The sequence below is a fragment of the Protomyctophum parallelum genome, assembly GCF_964188405.1.
Source record: "Protomyctophum parallelum genome assembly, chromosome: 18".
NCBI lineage: Eukaryota > Metazoa > Chordata > Actinopteri > Myctophiformes > Myctophidae > Protomyctophum > Protomyctophum parallelum.
The window spans coordinates 35,644,524-35,663,012 of NC_139716.1; the positions used below are offsets into that span (position 1 = coordinate 35,644,524).

An 18,489-nucleotide genomic window follows, 5' to 3' on the forward strand; every position below is an offset into this window, starting at 1 on the left:
GCATTGAGTGTGATATTTGCGTATTATCACTCACATTGGGGTTGACCTTGGGGTGACAGACAGCGAAGGGTCCCTTCTTGTCCAACAGGATACCACAGAATCCAGAGCTCATATACAGATCCTGTTCCGCATGCGTACATCCTGGGACCGTGACGTTGGGCTTCTTATTACAGCTATGGAGACACAAGCAGGGAAATGTTTGTGGATTAATGTGATTAATCTGTGTATGTGTTTGTGCATGTTCATAATTGAATAAGCAGCATGTTAGAGTTCATGTTCGAGTTACTCACTTGGGGTCGGTCACCCAGCTGTGTCCGAACACATTGGGGTCATTGGTCACGATGCCGTCTGGCTTCCGCATGTCATCCTTGGCATTGTCATTGTAGTCTCCACACAGACCACACAACGTGTCCTTGTAACTGCAGGTCATCAGGTGGAGCCGTGGAGGCAAAGGAAAGAGTGAAGCTGTAAGTATCTTTATATTAGATCAGTCAAATGATTCAAATAGCCGGCTGTAATGGGTTTCACTCACTCTTTGATCACTTTGATGTCCATGAAGTGGTTTCCATCGTAGCGGACGGTCACACCAAAGTCCATGGCTACAGTGTATTGTTTCCCAGACTTGAACACAGAGACACCGCTGGCTGGAGTGACTGGCAGGTTGACATTGGTTCCATTCAGCTACGCAAGAACATAACATTTGAGAATATTATCAGCAACATTTCCCATCAGCATCACTAGGTCGAAATGTGAATGAATGAATGAATTTAGCAAACTTGTGGCATCGTTTTGATATGTTATGTTGCTGTTTACAATTCGATATACTTCGATTCATCGATTTTTCGATGCAGTTACTATATTGTTACACCCCTAGTGCCAACACGTCACATACACACTTGTTTCGGCTATCAAGTCCACTCTAAGTTGCCAGCATATTTTCTCCATATCTTTTCCACAATACTTGGGATTTTGTGAAACGCCTAAGGGATGAAGGCCCTGGGGCCCTTTCCTAACAGCCAAGCTGTTAAACAATATCAACAAATATGCCACTGTCTACAACTGCAGTGAGTTGGTCACTAGCCTGAGCTAACGTGGGTCGCGGCTGAGATTTGCGCACACCCTGATTGGTTCACCGATATGTCCATCAGCCCCGGTCCCTCCTCTTCCCCCTAGTGCAGCACTACGTCACATCATTTGGAGTGACGCCCACCCAGAAGGGTTGACTCCCACTTCTAGACCAGACGAGCGGCCAATGCGTTTCCCCAGGCTTTAATTTTTTGCGCCGAGGCTAGTTGGTCACTAATTTTGGTGCTACAACTATCTCACCTGTACTGTGCCTCCCTTCTGGATGGAAATCTTCAGCATGCGCACGTAGACGTGCACAGCTTTCACGTAGGAAATGGTAGGTCTGTTGTAGCGGTTTTCGTTGTCGACATGGACCTCGAAGTGAGGCATGGAGGTGAGGTTGCAGGGTTTAGACATCACATAGCTGCAGTTGCCCATGAAGTTGTACTTGCGACGGTCAAAGGTGGTGTAATGGGGGTCTCCAGATGCTATGCAGGTGGATGTAGCTGTAGGAAAGATGGTGGGAGACCGGGGAAGGTATGAGTTACTGAGAGCATAGACATGCATCCCATACCCGGGGAAGGTATGGGTTACTGAGAGCATAGACACGCATCCCATAGCTTGAGTGATGTCGGTTGAGCGATTGCTAGTTCGTTAATAGACCAACCGGCTGACCAATGCCGTCACTTAAAGGTTTCATGACATTCATTTTCATTTTTCGTTTTTCTAGGTCTTTAGGTCTGGAGTTTTCTCTGGGGTTTGGAAGCCTTTTTTACTTTACAAAAACCTTTTTTTTTTAAGTCACAATTCATTTAATTACTGACTCAGTTAATCAGTAAGTCAGTCAGTCAGTCGGGCTGACCTGCTGGTCTACCTAACAAATGTGGTGTTTGTGTTAAGTATGACGTGTTCTCCTTGACATTGTCACCTTTGGGATAGCAGCCCGCTATTCCGCTGACCTCACGGCACTCTTCTGTGGCGTCACAGGAATTATCCACACACTCCAAGGTGTAGTTCCCTGCACAGTGACACAGCCTGGAGCAGGCGTCACCGAAGATGATCTCTCCAGGCTGACAGACAAAAGATGGGCATGAAGTCAGTCTTACAAATATGGGATTGTTCTCACATATCACCTCATTGGCTCAGATAATCTATATTAGGGACCCATCCGATCAGGCCAGGCCGGGTCAAATTTGTCACAATATTGTCAAATTCAGGCAGTACATTTATATATGGATAGATTTATAGATAGATAGATTTATAGATATCACTGCAGCTAGATGGCGCTATTCCCCTGGTTCGAGTTTTTTAGGGGGCGCTACAGTATCCCCTCCAACGTCTGGCTTTTGGAATTACGCCATATGACAGCCAAGTCTATGGATATTTAATGTTTGTTTAGTGCACTTTAAGCATACAATCAAGTCTATGGCCTTTTTTTTTTTTTTTTTTTTTTTTTTGCGGCTTACGCCTTTTATTGATTTTTGAAGGGACAGACAGTAGGCTGACAGGAAACGGGAGAGAGATGGGGGGATGACATGCAGGAAAGGCCGTGTCGGGTCCGGGAGTCGAACCCGCGGCACACTGCGACTGGATTACCAGTCCGGTGCCCAGACCGTTACGCTACGGCCTGGGCCAAGTCTATGGCCTTTTAATGTTTGTTTAGAGCACTTTAAACAAACATTACCAGGCACTACCTTACCTTGCTGACTTTATTTGGAGGGAGGCTAAATCTGTTTCCTACTGCCGTGTGGATTACCAGGTGTCTGCATCAACTACGATTTCCGTTAGAAGCCTTTGTTCATAAATTAAAACGAATGAAACTTACTGTACTTGGAGTTACAAAGCGATCGATCGATCATTCCCACTGTAAGCAACTTGTTCTGTTAGCCTAATTGGACAGATTATGTGGCGGCCAGCGACTTTGTATATGAAGCATACAGTATGTTGAATGTATCCAACAGGTAAATGTTGAGAATGGGCGCAATTGTTAGTTGTGAACATTGTGATGCATGCGTCTAACCTCGTAGTAGTTGTTGTGTTCATCCAGACAGCCACAGGTCTCCAGTTTGACACAACGGCGTCCCCTAAAGACGTAGCCCGGCTTACAGAAGCAGCCACTAATGCAGGAGCCTGTACAGTTGGTGGAGGGTTCCTTACAGCTGGGAATACAAGCTGGACCACAGTCTATGTACTCGGCATCAGGAACACATGTTACTGTGGGTCACAAGACAACACAGAGAAAAAAAGTCAGTTTTATGAGGCATATGATTCTAATATTGTATTAGTATGACAATGTGCTTTCATTTTAAGTCTTACTCGGCGGTTTAGTTGTAGTTGGTTTTGCCGTGGTTGGTTTGGGTGTAGTTGGACCAACAGTTGGAGGTTTGGGTGTAGTTGGACCGACAGTTGGAGGTTTGGGTGTAGTTGGACCGACAGTTGGAGGTTTGGGTGTAGTTGGTCCAGGAGTTGGAGGTTTGGGTGTAGTTGGACCGACAGTTGGAGGTTTGGGTGTAGTTGGTCCAGGAGTTGGAGGTTTGGGTGTAGTAGTACCTACAGTCGGAAGAGAAATGCACGCTTGTGTTAGATGAGAATCGTGAATGTTTGTTCCAAAACTACTAAGTTTGAAGGTTCCTGTCTTTTCTTCACTCAAAGCCACTTTTTGATCTCAGAGCAACGAGAGTAGTGAACTTACTGACGGGGTAGCAGCCCAGATCTCCTCCTTGCACTTTACACTCATGCAGTGGAGGGCAGTCTGCTGCCGAACAGCTGATGAAGGGAGGGTTACACCTACACTTCAACAAACAGTCCTCCACATAAAACTCCTCTCCAGGCTGAGAGACAGAGGGAGAGAGACAGAGGGAGAGAGAGAGAGAGATGAGGGAGAGAAAAATAAATACTTTTCTTAAAACGCGAAAGCTCTATATTTTCATAGTAATACTAATCACTGTGTGTTAGTTCAGTACAGTCATCCACGCTTCCTGTCTCTTCAGCACTTTAGTAAACACAAGATGCATTTTTCCAGGTGTGACCGTGTGACACCAATTTGATCCGATCAGGAGAGAAAACCCATCAATCAGCTTCAATTTATAGTGCTCCAGTCTTCTGTCTGCTTCTCTTTTGTTTCCTCACTTCCAAATTCACTTTTGGAAGTGATCTTGTACACTTTTGCGTTCTGAGCTCTGTCTCCTGATTGGATCAAATTGGTGTCCCACCTTAAAATGTATTTTAGGTTGTACAACATGACGTAGCGATATCATCCGCTCCCGACCGGTTCATGAACCCGAAATGGAATGGTGCCCAGGCTAGTTCACTACAGAGTTGGCGAGACGGGGAGACGGCTGTTACTGAACAAACACTATAGAAATCATTACTAATTATTTAACACAAAAAAAGCTATTTAACACTGATTAAAAGGAAATGTAGATATACCCAACAGCCTGGTAAATGACAATGTTTCCAGCAAACCGGAATGTGGATGAAAAGCAAGTAAGTGCACGCTTCACCAGAGAGCACCCGGTCAGAATACTCAAAAAACTGATGCAAAACAAACTCTATATCTTAATCATTTCACCCAGAAAGTTTATAACAATATGACTATTGACGTAAAAATAACACAGTTGTCAGTTATGTAACATAAGAGGATTAAATAGGCCAAACAATGTGTGTAAGTCAACATACAGTAGGAATTGGCCTACGTCAGGTGACTTCGGTCAAATTATGTTGTTTCTATTATGACTTATTCTGTCCAACGCGGCTTGTCAACCCTGACAGTGTACTCCCTGACGCATAAGGCCATCAGCTGTTAAGTGCAGGAACTCATCTAGTGCCATTCATTCATTCGAGTAGACATTTCACACTCTCCAAAATACCTCATAGTATTGTCCGTTGCCCGGATTTTTACACCCACAGTCGCTGTTCCTCACACACTTCCCAGCACTGAGGATGTATCCGGGGTCACACACACACGACTCCACACAGGGACCACCGCAGCCCGTGGAGGGCTTCCCAGCGCATGTATCCTGACAGGGGTCTGCACACGGCTCATAGTGGCTGTTAACAGGACAGTCCAGAGCTGCAGGAAGGAGAGAGCGAGGGACGCGCGCACACACACACACACACACACACACACACACACACACACACACACACACACACACACACACACACACACACACACACACACACACACACACACACACACACACACACACACACACACACACACACACACACACACACACACACACACACACACACACACACACACACACACACACACACACACTTGATGTCAACTTCAGTTTATAATTAGTTCTTTCTAATTCTGCTTAGATTATTAGTAGTATCATTCATCTTACATCCATCCATCCATCTTTTCTGTTATTCATTGGCAGTGAACCACCAGCTACTCCTAGACACCCTAGCGGAGCTAGGCATCGGTGGAACGGCACTAAAGTGGTTCTCCTCCTACCTCACCGACCGGACCTACCAGGTTTCCTGGAAAGGTCTGTTATCATCCCCCCGAACCCTCCAAACTGGGGTCCCACAGGGATCTGTACTTGGTCCCCTCCTTTTCTCACTGTACACTAAATCCCTTGGCACTATCATCTCTGCTCACAATATATCCTATCACTGCTACGCCGATGACACACAACTGTTCCTATCCTTTCCCCCCTCTGCCACTCAGGTGGAAGAGCGCATCACTGCATGCCTGGCTGACATCTCACAGTGGATGTCCTCCAACCACCTCAAGCTGAACCCAGACAAGACTGAGCTTCTCTTCTTCCCAGCTAAGTCCTTCCCTATGCGGGAGCTAACTATTTCCGTAGACAACGCCCTGGTAACGTCTGTCCCAACAGCCAGGAATCTTGGTGTTGTCCTGGATAGTCAGCTCTCGTTCAAAGCTCACATCACAGCTGTCACTCGATCATGTAGGTTCACACTCTATAACATACGACGAATTAGACCGTTCCTCACCCAGGAATCAGCCCAGCTCCTAATCCAGACAACAGTCTTGTCAAAACTCGACTATTGTAACTCCCTCCTTACTGGCCTACCAGCATGTGCACTTAAGCCTCTCCAGCTGATCCAAAATGCAGCAGCTCGCTTGGTCTTCAACCAGCCAAAATTCTCACATGTCTCCCCCCTGCTCCGCTCCCTCCACTGGCTCCCGGTCGCTGCCCGCACAGAATACAAAACTCTGATGCTGGCATTCAAAGCAACCAAAGGTATGGCTCCCCCATATCTTACAAGTATGATTGAACCCTACAAACCCTCCCGCGCACTCAGATCAGCCAACGCAGGGAAACTGGAAGTACCCTCACTAAAAACGCCGGGCCAACGCTCCACACGTCCCAAACTCTTCTCCCTTCTGGCTCCAAAACTGTGGAATGCACTTCCCATTGCAGTCAGAACTGCAGCATCACTCCCAATCTTCCGCCGTAGCCTGAAAACCCACCTTTTCAGACTCCATCATGGCCCATAGCACTTACCCTAACCCCTTAGATAGCATTTCTGTTGGCTTAGATAGCATTTGACACAGACTTATAGCATGTTATGTAGACAGCACTATAATTGTATTGTATATAGTTATAGCACGCCATAGTACATATGTATAGCATAGTAGTAAATATGTATAGTTTATATGTATAGTGTGTATAGTTTCATTATATAGATATTCCACTGTTACTTTCTTAGCTTACGCATGTTTCATGATATTGATAAATGCTTTTATGTGATGTATTCCCATGCTTTTGTTCTTGCTTAAATGTAAGTCGCTCTGGATTAAGAGCGTCTGCTAAATGCCTAAATTGTAAATTGTAAATTGATAAGATCATTAATAGCCATCATTGCATTCCTCCCTCTTTTCCCCTGTAACTCCCTTTTTCCTCTCTGTCACTCTATACCTCCACTCTTCGCTCTCTCCATTCATCCCCTCATCCATCCATCCATCCATCTATTCTTTCCATCCCTCCATCCTCCACTGGTCTGTAATTGACTCACGGCAGAATGTTTGGTTCCTCCAGGCGGGGATGTTGACCCCACGGTCCTGGCACTCATTAACGTAGGCTTCAATGGCCTCACACAGGATGGACGAGGCCCCGTCCAGCTCACACAGGTCAAACAGACAGTCCTTGAAGTGGTCCTGATAAAAAAAAAAAAAAAAAAAAAAATACACATTGAGAAATGAGTTGACAAAGTGTCAGTTTGAGTGCATGTGTGCATTGAGTGTTTGTCTGATATTTGCTTATTATCACTCACATTGGGGTTGACCTTAGGGTGACAGACAGCGAAGGGTCCACTCTTGTCCAACAAGATACCACAGAATCCAGAGCTCTCATACAGATCCTGTTCCTCATCCGTACATTCTGGGACCGTGACGTTGGGCTTCTTATTACAACTATGGAGATACAAGCAGGGAAATGGTGTTAGTTTGTGGATGAATGTATCTGTGTCACTGTATGTAGTTGGGTGTGTTCATAATAAGCATTAATTTTAACATTACTCACTTGGGGTCGGTCACCCAGCTGTGTCCGAACACATTGGGGTCATTGGTCACGATGCCGTCTGGCTTTCGCATGTCATCCTTGGCATTGTCATTGTAGTCTCCACACAGCCCACACAACGTGTCCTTGTAACTGCAGGTCATCAGGTGGAGGCAAAGGAAAGTGGATTTATTCAAGGAACAAAGTTCATCAGAGCTCAGCTAGGATCACTATTTGTAATTACAGGATATTAAATTCACATCAAACCGTTACTGTCCTGAAGTAGGACTACTGCTCTGGTACTGAATTAGATCAGTCAAATGATAAATAGAACAGGATGTAATGGGTTTCACTCACTCTTTGATCACTTTGATGTCCATGAAGTGGTTTCCATCGTAGCGGACGGTCACACCAAAGTCCATGGCTACAGTGTAGTGTTTCCCAGACTTGAACACAGAGACACCGCTGGCTGGAGTGACTGGCAGGTTGACATTGGTTCCATTCAGCTACGCAAAATCAACACAAGAGACACAAACATGACAATTCATTAGAGAGACAGAAAGTAAAGTAAAGTTTAATGTTTTACAGTAGCATTTTATCAGGATTACACAGATTTCCATTTAAAGCATCATTATGAAAATATTTTGAAGTCTGAGGCAATAAGTTAGGTGAGGACATATATCAAGACACCTACTATTTCTAAATTGTAGTAGCAGCAAAAATGTACAGACACATAATTTGTGTTGTCATATTACAGTACGTGTTATCTTATCATACGAAAAAACGTTGTACACGTCTGCTGATTCCTATAACATCATTATCTAAGCACCCACCCACCCACCCACCCACCCACCCACCCACCCACCCACCCACCCACCCACCCACCCACACACACACACACACACACACACACACACACACACACACACACACACACACACACACACACACTTGAGATATTTTCTCCTTTTTTCCACGATAATTAAATTACTGCCACCAAATTTCTATAAAACAGACTCTCTCTCTCTCTCCCTCTACACCCATCTCACCTGTACAGTGCCTCCCTTCAGGATGGAAATCTTCAGCATGCGCACGTACACGTGCACAGCCTTCACGTAGGAAATGGTAGGTCTGTTGTGGCGGTTTTCGTTGTCGACATGGACCTCGAAGTGAGGCATGGAGGTGAGGTTGCAGGGTTTAGACATCACATAGCTACAGTTGCCCATGAAGTTGTACTTGCGACGGTCAAAGGTGGTGTAGTGGGGGTCTCCAGATGCTATGCAGGTGGATGTAGCTGTAGGAAAGATGGTGGGGGAACATCTGTGTTACTGCCTGCTTTGGGTTACAAATATGTTTTATGATGTCTGATGATGACACAGGAAAGTCCGAGTCAGTCAGTCAGTCAGATAGATAGATACATTTGCATATTTAATGCTGGCTTGTTGGTCCAGGCAACAAATGCCACCTTTGTGTTAAGTATGACGTGTTCTCCTTGACATTGTCACCTTTAGGATAGCAGCCTGCTACTCCGCTGACCTCACGGCACTCTTCTGTGGCGTCACAGGAATTATCCACACACTCCATGGTGTAGTTCCCTGCACAGCGACACAGCCTGGAGCAGCCGTCACCAAAGATGATCTCTCCAGGCTAACAAACATAGGACAAGGCACAAAGTCAGTCTGAAGGCTGATAGAAATTGCATGTATGTGTTTATTGGGAGGGACAGTATGTATTAATGAACAATACATAAAAGGCACTGTAAATACACAGGGTTAGCAGAGGATGCTAATTTCAGTAGTACATTGTTAGAATAAACAGCAAAAATGAATTACAAAACTGCTAACAAGCTAAAGAGGATCTAAAGGCCAATTCATACTGCAGTTTTATGTGACAGTTTTGAATGGTAGCTGGTAGACTGTTCCACAACGGCAAAATTTATATTGGGAATAATCTAAAGAGGTAGAATAGTTGTGACATATATTCATGTTTCCTCAAAACAACACCAGTTTCGCAGCAATCGAAAAGCACTATTAATTTGTGTAACTAAATTCCTCGACTCGCTTCCTTTCTTTCTTTTTATCGTATATTATCTCGTGTCATCTCATGTAATCTTTTAATCTCCGTTCAGTCCATGATAACCTCATTGTCTCAACTACAGATTGTTTACATAACATAAGCATTGTAATGCGTCTAACCTCGTAGTAGTTGTTGTGTTCATCCAGACAGCCACAGGTCTCCAGTTTGACACAACGGCGTCCATCTAAGACGTAGCCCGGCTTACAGAAGCAGCCACTAATGCAGGGGCCTGTACAGTTGGTGGAGGGTTCCTTACAGCTGGGACTACAAGCTGGACCACACTCATTGTACTCGGCATTAGGAGGACATGTTACTGTGACACAGAGAAAAACAACAGAATGAGAACATTACATAAATGGTTTATGAATGAGCACAAGAAGGAATAACTTAAGGAATAATTTTAAGTCTTACTTGGTGTGCTTGCTGTGGTTGGTTTGGGTGTAGTTGGACCAACAGTTGGAGGTTTGGGTGTAGTTGGACCGACAGTTGGAGGTTTGGGTGTAGTTGGTCCAGGAGTTGGAGGTTTGGGTGTAGTTGGTCCAGGAGTTGGAGGTGCGGGTGTAGTAGGATCTGGTGTTGGAGGTCATATATTTTAGCACTTTTAAATAAGTTTCACAAGTTTGTGTTTGTAATTGTGGGACCAACCTTTCCTGGTAGCTTTTGTGTCTATGCATTTAGTTATTTCTCTTTCACTGTATCTACATGAGCCTGTGAGGTCTCTTTTATTTGCATCTGTAAATCTATGACGTCAGCACATCTCCTTTACCGTAGTAGTGAACTTACTGACGGGGTAGCAGCCCAGATCTCCTCCTTGCACTTTACACTCATGCAGTGGAGGGCAGTCTGCTGCCGAACAGCTGATGAAGGGAGCGTTACACCAACACTTCAACAAACAGTCCTCCACATAAAACTCCTCTCCAGGCTGAGAGACAGAGGGAGAGGGAGAGAGAGATTTGTGAATTAGTAGATTAATTAATTAAATATACAGTATACAGCCAACTCCATTCTATACCAGTAGTAGACATTTCAGTCTTTCCTATATATTCTACCTCATAGTATTGTCCGTTGTGGTGTCTACACCCACAGTCGTTGTTCCTCACACACTTCCCAGCACTGAGGATGTAGCCGGGGTCACACACACACGACTCCACACAGGGACCACCGCAGCCCGTGGAGGGCTTCCCAGCGCATGTATTCTGACAGGGGTCTGCACACGGCTCATAGTGGCTGTTAGCAGGACAGTCCAGAGCTGCAGGAAGGAGAGAGCGAGGGACATGTATAAGCGCGCGCACACACGTACTTAATGTCAACTTCAGTTTATAATTAGTTCTTTCTAATTCTGCTTAGATTATTAGTAGTATCATTCATCTTACATCCATCCATTCATCTTTTCTGTTATTCATTGGCAGATAAGATCATTAATAGCCATCATTGCATTCCTCCCTCTTTTCCCCTGTAACTCCCCTTTTCCTCTCTGTCACTCTATCCCTCCACTCTTCGCTCTCTCCATTCATCCCCTCATCCATCCATTCATCCATCCATCGATTCTTTCCATCCCTCCATCCTCCACTGGTCTGTAATTGACTCACGGCAGAATGTTTGGTTCCTCCAGGCGGGGATGTTGACTCCACGGTCCTGGCACTCATTAACGTACGCTTCAATGGCCTCACACAGGATGGACGAGGCCCCGTCCAGCTCACACAGGTCAAACAGACAGTCCTTGAAGTGGTCCTGATGAAAAAGAAAAATGAAAAAAAAAAATACACATTGAGAAATTAGTTGACAAAGTGTCAGTTTGAGTGCATGTGTGCATTGAGTGTTTGTCTGATATTTGCTTATTATCACTCACATTGGGGTTGACCTTAGGGTGACAGACAGCGAAGGGTCCGCTCTTGTCCAACAGGATACCACAGAATCCAGAGCTCTCATACAGATCCTGTTCCTCATCCGTACATTCTGGGACCGTGACGTTGGGCTTCTTATTACAACTATGGAGATACAAGCAGGGAAATGGTGTTAGTTTGTGGATGAATGTATCTGTGTCACTGTATGTAGTTGGGTGTGTTCATAATAAGCATTCATTTTAACATTACTCACTTGGGGTCGGTCACCCAGCTGTGTCCGAACACATTGGGGTCATTGGTCACGATGCCGTCTGGCATTCGCATGTCATCCTTGGCATTGTCATTGTAGTCTCCACACAGCCCACACAACGTGTCCTTGTAACTGCAGGTCATCAGGTGGAGGCAAAGGAAAGAGTGGATTTATTCAAGGAACAAAGTTCATCAGAGCTCAGCTAGAATCACTATTTGTAATTACAGGATATTAAATTCACATCAAACCGTTACTGTGCTGAAGTAGGACTGCTCTAGTACTCAATTAGATCAGTCAAATGATAAATAGAACAGGATGTAATGGGTTTCACTCACTCTTTGATCACTTTGATGTCCATGAAGTGGTTTCCATCGTAGCGGACGGTCACACCAAAGTCCATGGCTACAGTGTAGTGTTTCCCAGACTTGAACACAGAGACACCGCTGGCTGGAGTGACTGGCAGGTTGACATTGGTTCCATTCAGCTACGCAAAATCAACACAAGAGACACAAACATGACAATTCATTAGAGAGACAGAAAGTAAAGTAAAGTTTAATATTTTACAGTAGCATTTATCAGGATTACACAGATTTCCATTTAAAGCATCATTATGCAAATATTTTGAAGTCTGAGGCAATAAGTTAGGTGAGGACATATATCAAGACACCTACTATTTCTAAATTGTAGTAGCAGCAAAAATGTACAGACACATAATTTGTGTTGTCATATTACAGTACGTGTTATCTTATCATACGAAAAAAAGTTGTACACGTCTGCTGATTCCTATAACATCATTGTCTAAGCACACACCCACACATTTGAGATATTTTCTCCTTTTTCCACGATAATTAAATTACTGCCACCAAATTTCTATAAAACAGACTCTCTCTCTCTCTCTACACCCATCTCACCTGTACAGTGCCTCCCTTCAGGATGGAAATCTTCAGCATGCGCACGTACACGTGCACAGCCTTCACGTAGGAAATGGTAGGTCTGTTGTGGCGGTTTTCGTTGTCGACATGGACCTCGAAGTGAGGCATGGAGGTGACGTTGCAGGGTTTAGACATCACATAGCTACAGTTGCCCATGAAGTTGTACTTGCGACGGTCAAAGGTGGTGTAGTGGGGGTCTCCAGATGCTATGCAGGTGGATGTAGCTGTATGAAAGATGGTGGGGGAACATCTGTGTTACTGCCTGCTTTGGGTTACAAATATGTTTTATGATGTCTGATGATGACACAGGAAAGTCAGAGTCAGTCAGTCAGTCAGATAGATAGATACATTTGCATATTTAATGCTGGCTTGTTTGTCCAGGCAACAAATGCCACCTTTGTGTTAAGTATGACGTGTTCTCCTTGACATTGTCACCTTTAGGATAGCAGCCTGCTACTCCGCTGACCTCACGGCACTCTTCTGTGGCGTCACAGGAATTATCCACACACTCCATGGTGTAGTTCCCTGCACAGCGACACAGCCTGGAGCAGCCATCACCAAAGATGATCTCTCCAGGCTAACAAACATAGGACAAGGCACAAAGTCAGTCTGAAGGCTGATAGAAATTGCATGTATGTGTTTATTGGGAGGGACAGTATGTATTAATGAACAATACGTAAAAGGCACTGTAAATACACAGGGTTAGCAGAGGATGCTAATTTCAGTAATACATTGTTAGAATGAACGGCAAAAATGAATTACAAAACTGGTAACAAGCTAAAGAGGATCTAAAGGCCAATTCATACTGCAGTTTTATGTGACAGTTTTGAATGGTAGCTGGTAGACTGTTGCCACAACGGCAAAATTGATATTGGGAATAATCTAAAGAGGTAGAATAGTTGTGACATATATTCATGTTTCCTCAAAACAACACCAGTTTCGCAGCAATCGAAAAGCACTATTAATTTGTGTAACTAAATTCCTCGACTCGCTTCCTTTCCTTATTTTTATCGTATATTATCTCGTGTCATCTCATGTAATCTTTTAATCTCCGTTCAGTCCATGATAACCTCATTGTCTCAACTACAGATTGTTTACATAACATAAGCATTGTAATGCGTCTAACCTCGTAGTAGTTGTTGTGTTCATCCAGACAGCCACATGTCTCCAGTTTGACACAACGGCGTCCATCTAAGACGTAGCCCGGCTTACAGAAGCAGCCACTAATGCAGGGGCCTGTACAGTTGGTGGAGGGTTCCTTACAGCTGGGACTACAAGCTGGACCACACTCATTGTACTCAGCATTAGGAGGACATGTTACTGTGACACAGAGAAAAACAACAGAATGAGAACATTACATAAATGGTTTATGAATGAGATACGAAGCACAAGAAGGAATAACTTAAGGAATAATTTTAAGTCTTACTTGGTGTGCTTGCCGTGGTTGGTTTGGGTGTAGTTGGACCGACAGTTGGAGGTTTGGGTGTAGTTGGACCAACAGTTGGAGGTTTGGGTGTAGTTGGACCAACAGTTGGAGGTTTGGGTGTAGTTGGTCCAGGAGTTGGAGGTGCGGGTGTAGTAGGATCTGGAGTTGGAGGTCATATATTTTAGCACTTTTAAATACGTTTCAAAAGTTTGTGTTTGTAATTGTGGGACCAACCTTTCCTGGTAGCTTTTGTGTCTATGCATTTAGTTATTTCTCTTTCACTGTATCTACATGAGCCTGTGAGGTCTCTTTTATTTGCATCTGTAAATCTATGACGTCAGCACATCTCCTTTACCGTAGTAGTGAACTTACTGACGGGGTAGCAGCCCAGATCTCCTCCTTGCACTTTACACTCATGCAGTGGAGGGCAGTCTGCTGCCGAACAGCTGATGAAGGGAGCGTTACACCAACACTTCAACAAACAGTCCTCCACATAAAACTCCTCTCCAGGCTGAGAGACAGAGGGAGAGGGAGAGAGAGAGAGAGAGAGAGAGAGATTTGTGAATTAGTAGATTAATTAATTAAATATACAGTATACAGCCAACTCCATTATATACCAGTAGTAGACATTTCAGTCTCTCCTATATATTCTACCTCATAGTATTGTCCGTTGTGGTGTCTACACCCACAGTCGTTGTTCCTCACACACTTCCCAGCACTGAGGATGTAGCCGGGGTCACACACACACGACTCCACACAGGGACCACTGCAACCCGTGGAGGGCTTCCCAGCGCATGTATTCTGACAGGGGTCTGCACATGGCTCATAGTGGCTGTTAACAGGACAGTCCAGAGCTGCAGGAAGGAGAGAGCGAGGGACATGTATAAGCGCGCGCGCGCGCACACACACACACACACACACACACACACGTACTTAATGTCAACTTCAGTTTATAATTAGTTCTTTCTAATTCTGCTTAGATTATTAGTAGTATCATCCATCCATCCATCTTTTCTGTTATTCATTGGCAGATAAGATCATTAATAGCCATCATTGCATTCCTCCCTCTTTTCCCCTGTAACTCCCCTTTTCCTCTCTGTCACTCTATCCCTCCACTCTTCGCTCTCTCCATTCATCCCCTCATCCATCCATTCATCCATCCATCGATTCTTTCCATCGCTCCATCCTCCACTGGTCTGTAATTGACTCACGGCAGAATGTTTGGTTCCTCCAGGCGGGGATGTTGACTCCACGGTCCTGGCACTCATTAACGTAGGCTTCAATGGCCTCACACAGGATGGACGAGGCCCCGTCCAGCTCACACAGGTCAAACAGACAGTCCTTGAAGTGGTCCTGATGAAAAAAAAAAAATGAAAAAAATACACATTGAGAAATGAGTTGACAAAGTGTCAGTTTGAGTGCATGTGTGCATTGAGTGTTTGTCTGATATTTGCTTATTATCACTCACATTGGGGTTGACCTTAGGGTGACAGACAGCGAAGGGTCCACTCTTGTCCAACAGGATACCACAGAATCCAGAGCTCTCATACAGATCCTGTTCCTCATCCGTACATTCTGGGACCGTGACGTTGGGCTTCTTATTACAACTATGGAGATACAAGCAGGGAAATGGTGTTAGTTTGTGGATGAATGTATCTGTGTCACTGTATGTAGTTGGGTGTGTTCATAATAAGCATTCATTTTAACATTACTCACTTGGGGTCGGTCACCCAGCTGTGTCCGAACACATTGGGGTCATTGGTCACGATGCCGTCTGGCTTTCGCATGTCATCCTTGGCATTGTCATTGTAGTCTCCACACAGACCACACAACGTGTCCTTGTAACTGCAGGTCATCAGGTGGAGGCAAAGGAAAGTGGATTTATTCAAGGAACAAAGTTCATCAGAGCTCAGCTAGAATCACTATTTGTAATTACAGGATATTAAATTCACATCAAACCGTTACTGTGCTGAAGTAGGACTGCTCTAGTACTCAATTAAATCAGTCAAATGATAAATAGAACAGGATGTAATGGGTTTCACTCACTCTTTGATCACTTTGATGTCCATGAAGTGGTTTCCATCGTAGCGGACGGTCACACCAAAGTCCATGGCTACAGTGTAGTGTTTCCCAGACTTGAACACAGAGACACCGCTGGCTGGAGTGACTGGCAGGTTGACATTGGTTCCATTCAGCTACGCAAAATCAACACAAGAGACACAAACATGACAATTCATTAGAGAGACAGAAAGTAAAGTAAAGTTTAATGTTTTACAGTAGCATTTTATCAGGATTACACAGATTTCCATTTAAAGCATCATTATGAAAATATTTTGAAGTCTGAGGCAATAAGTTAGGTGAGGACATATATCAAGACACCTACTATTTCTAAATTGTAGTAGCAGCAAAAATGTACAGACACATAATTTGTGTTGTCATATTACAGTACGTGTTATCTTATCATACGAAAAAACGTTGTACACGTCTGCTGATTCCTATAACATCATTATCTAAGCACACACCCACACACACACACACACACACACACACACACACACACACACACACACACACACACACACACACATTTGAGATATTTTCTCCTTTTTCCCACGATAATTAAATTACTGCCACCAAATTTCTATAAAACAGACTCTCTCTCTCTCTCTACACCCATCTCACCTGTACAGTGCCTCCCTTCAGGATGGAAATCTTCAGCATGCGCACGTACACGTGCACAGCCTTCACGTAGGAAATGGTAGGTCTGTTGTGGCGGTTTTCGTTGTCGACATGGACCTCGAAGTGAGGCATGGAGGTGACGTTGCAGGGTTTAGACATCACATAGCTACAGTTGCCCATGAAGTTGTACTTGCGACGGTCAAAGGTGGTGTAGTGGGGGTCTCCAGATGCTATGCAGGTGGATGTAGCTGTAGGAAAGATGGTGGGGGAACATCTGTGTTACTGCCTGCTTTGGGTTACAAATATGTTTTATGATGTCTGATGATGACACAGGAAAGTCCGAGTCAGTCAGTCAGTCAGATAGATAGATACATTTGCATATTTAATGCTGGCTTGTTGGTCCAGGCAACAAATGCCACCTTTGTGTTAAGTATGACGTGTTCTCCTTGACATTGTCACCTTTAGGATAGCAGCCTGCTACTCCGCTGACCTCACGGCACTCTTCTGTGGCGTCACAGGAATTATCCACACACTCCATGGTGTAGTTCCCTGCACAGCGACACAGCCTGGAGCAGCCGTCACCAAAGATGATCTCTCCAGGCTAACAAACATAGGACAAGGCACAAAGTCAGTCTGAAGGCTGATAGAAATTGCATGTATGTGTTTATTGGGAGGGACAGTATGTATTAATGAACAATACGTAAAAGGCACTGTAAATACACAGGGTTAGCAGAGGATGCTAATTTCAGTAGTACATTGTTAGAATGAACGGCAAAAATGAATTACAAAACTGGTAACAAGCTAAAGAGGATCTAAAGGCCAATTCATACTGCAGTTTTATGTGACAGTTTTGAATGGTAGCTGGTAGACTGTTGCCACAACGGCAAAATTGATATTGGGAATAATCTAAAGAGGTAGAATAGTTGTGACATATATTCATGTTTCCTCAAAACAACACCAGTTTCGCAGAAATCGAAAAGCACTATTAATTTGTGTAACTAAATTCCTCGACTCGCTTCCTTTCCTTATTTTTATCGTATATTATCTCGTGTCATCTCATGTAATCTTTTAATCTCCGTTCAGTCCATGATAACCTCATTGTCTCAACTACAGATTGTTTACATAACATAAGCATTGTAATGCGTCTAACCTCGTAGTAGTTGTTGTGTTCATCCAGACAGCCACAGGTCTCCAGTTTGACACAACGGCGTCCATCTAAGACGTAGCCCGGCTTACAGAAGCAGCCACTAATGCAGGGGCCTGTACAGTTGGTGGAGGGTTCCTTACAGCTGGGACTACAAGCTGGACCACACTCATTGTACTCGGCATTAGGAGGACATGTTACTGTGACACAGAGAAAAACAACAGAATGAGAACATTACATAAATGGTTTATGAATGAGCACAAGAAGGAATAACTTAAGGAATAATTTTAAGTCTTACTTGGTGTGCTTGCCGTGGTTGGTTTGGGTGTAGTTGGACCAACAGTTGGAGGTTTGGGTGTAGTTGGACCGACAGTTGGAGGTTTGGGTGTAGTTGGTCCAGGAGTTGGAGGTGCGGGTGTAGTAGGATCTGGTGTTGGAGGTCATATATTTTAGCACTTTTAAAAAAGTTTCACAAGTTTGTGTTTGTAATTGTGGGACCAACCTTTCCTGGTAGCTTTTGTGTCTATGCATTTAGTTATTTCTCTTTCACTGTATCTACATGAGCCTGTGAGGTCTCTTTTATTTGCA

General features: G+C 44.3%; 2 protein-coding genes and 1 pseudogene across 3 annotated transcripts in view; all 3 read right to left on the minus strand.

Annotated features, from left to right (window-relative positions):
• Positions 1–18,489, minus strand: part of LOC310876116 (zonadhesin-like) — a 61,914-nt pseudogene that overhangs the window by 25,969 nt on the left and 17,456 nt on the right. Inside the window, exons 19-28 of the transcript in view lie at positions 18,200–18,328; positions 14,079–14,237; positions 10,038–10,196; positions 3,382–3,615; positions 3,086–3,279; positions 1,994–2,135; positions 1,327–1,571; positions 533–681; positions 291–419; positions 35–173 (exon numbers count right to left, since the gene is read on the minus strand). The product of the transcript in view is annotated as a zonadhesin-like (transcript). The remainder of the gene's footprint in view (positions 1–34; positions 174–290; positions 420–532; positions 682–1,326; positions 1,572–1,993; positions 2,136–3,085; positions 3,280–3,381; positions 3,616–10,037; positions 10,197–14,078; positions 14,238–18,199; positions 18,329–18,489) is intronic.
• On the minus strand, positions 3,708–9,912 carry LOC310875623 (zonadhesin-like; the record flags this gene model as incomplete). The annotated part of the gene is made up of 9 exons (XM_083788911.1): positions 3,708–3,896; positions 4,935–5,137; positions 7,069–7,210; positions 7,327–7,465; positions 7,575–7,703; positions 7,908–8,056; positions 8,600–8,844; positions 9,056–9,197; positions 9,832–9,912. 9 exons carry the CDS (start codon positions 9,910–9,912, stop codon positions 3,708–3,710), a joined length of 1,419 nt encoding a protein of 472 aa, XP_083645037.1.
• LOC310875624 (zonadhesin-like) lies at positions 14,416–18,096 on the minus strand (the record flags this gene model as incomplete). Its single annotated transcript, XM_083788912.1, has 9 exons — positions 14,416–14,589; positions 14,733–14,932; positions 15,290–15,431; positions 15,547–15,685; positions 15,795–15,923; positions 16,125–16,273; positions 16,761–17,005; positions 17,217–17,358; positions 17,908–18,096. Coding segments are annotated over 9 exons (1,509 nt in total), but the record flags the coding sequence as incomplete, so codon positions are not given.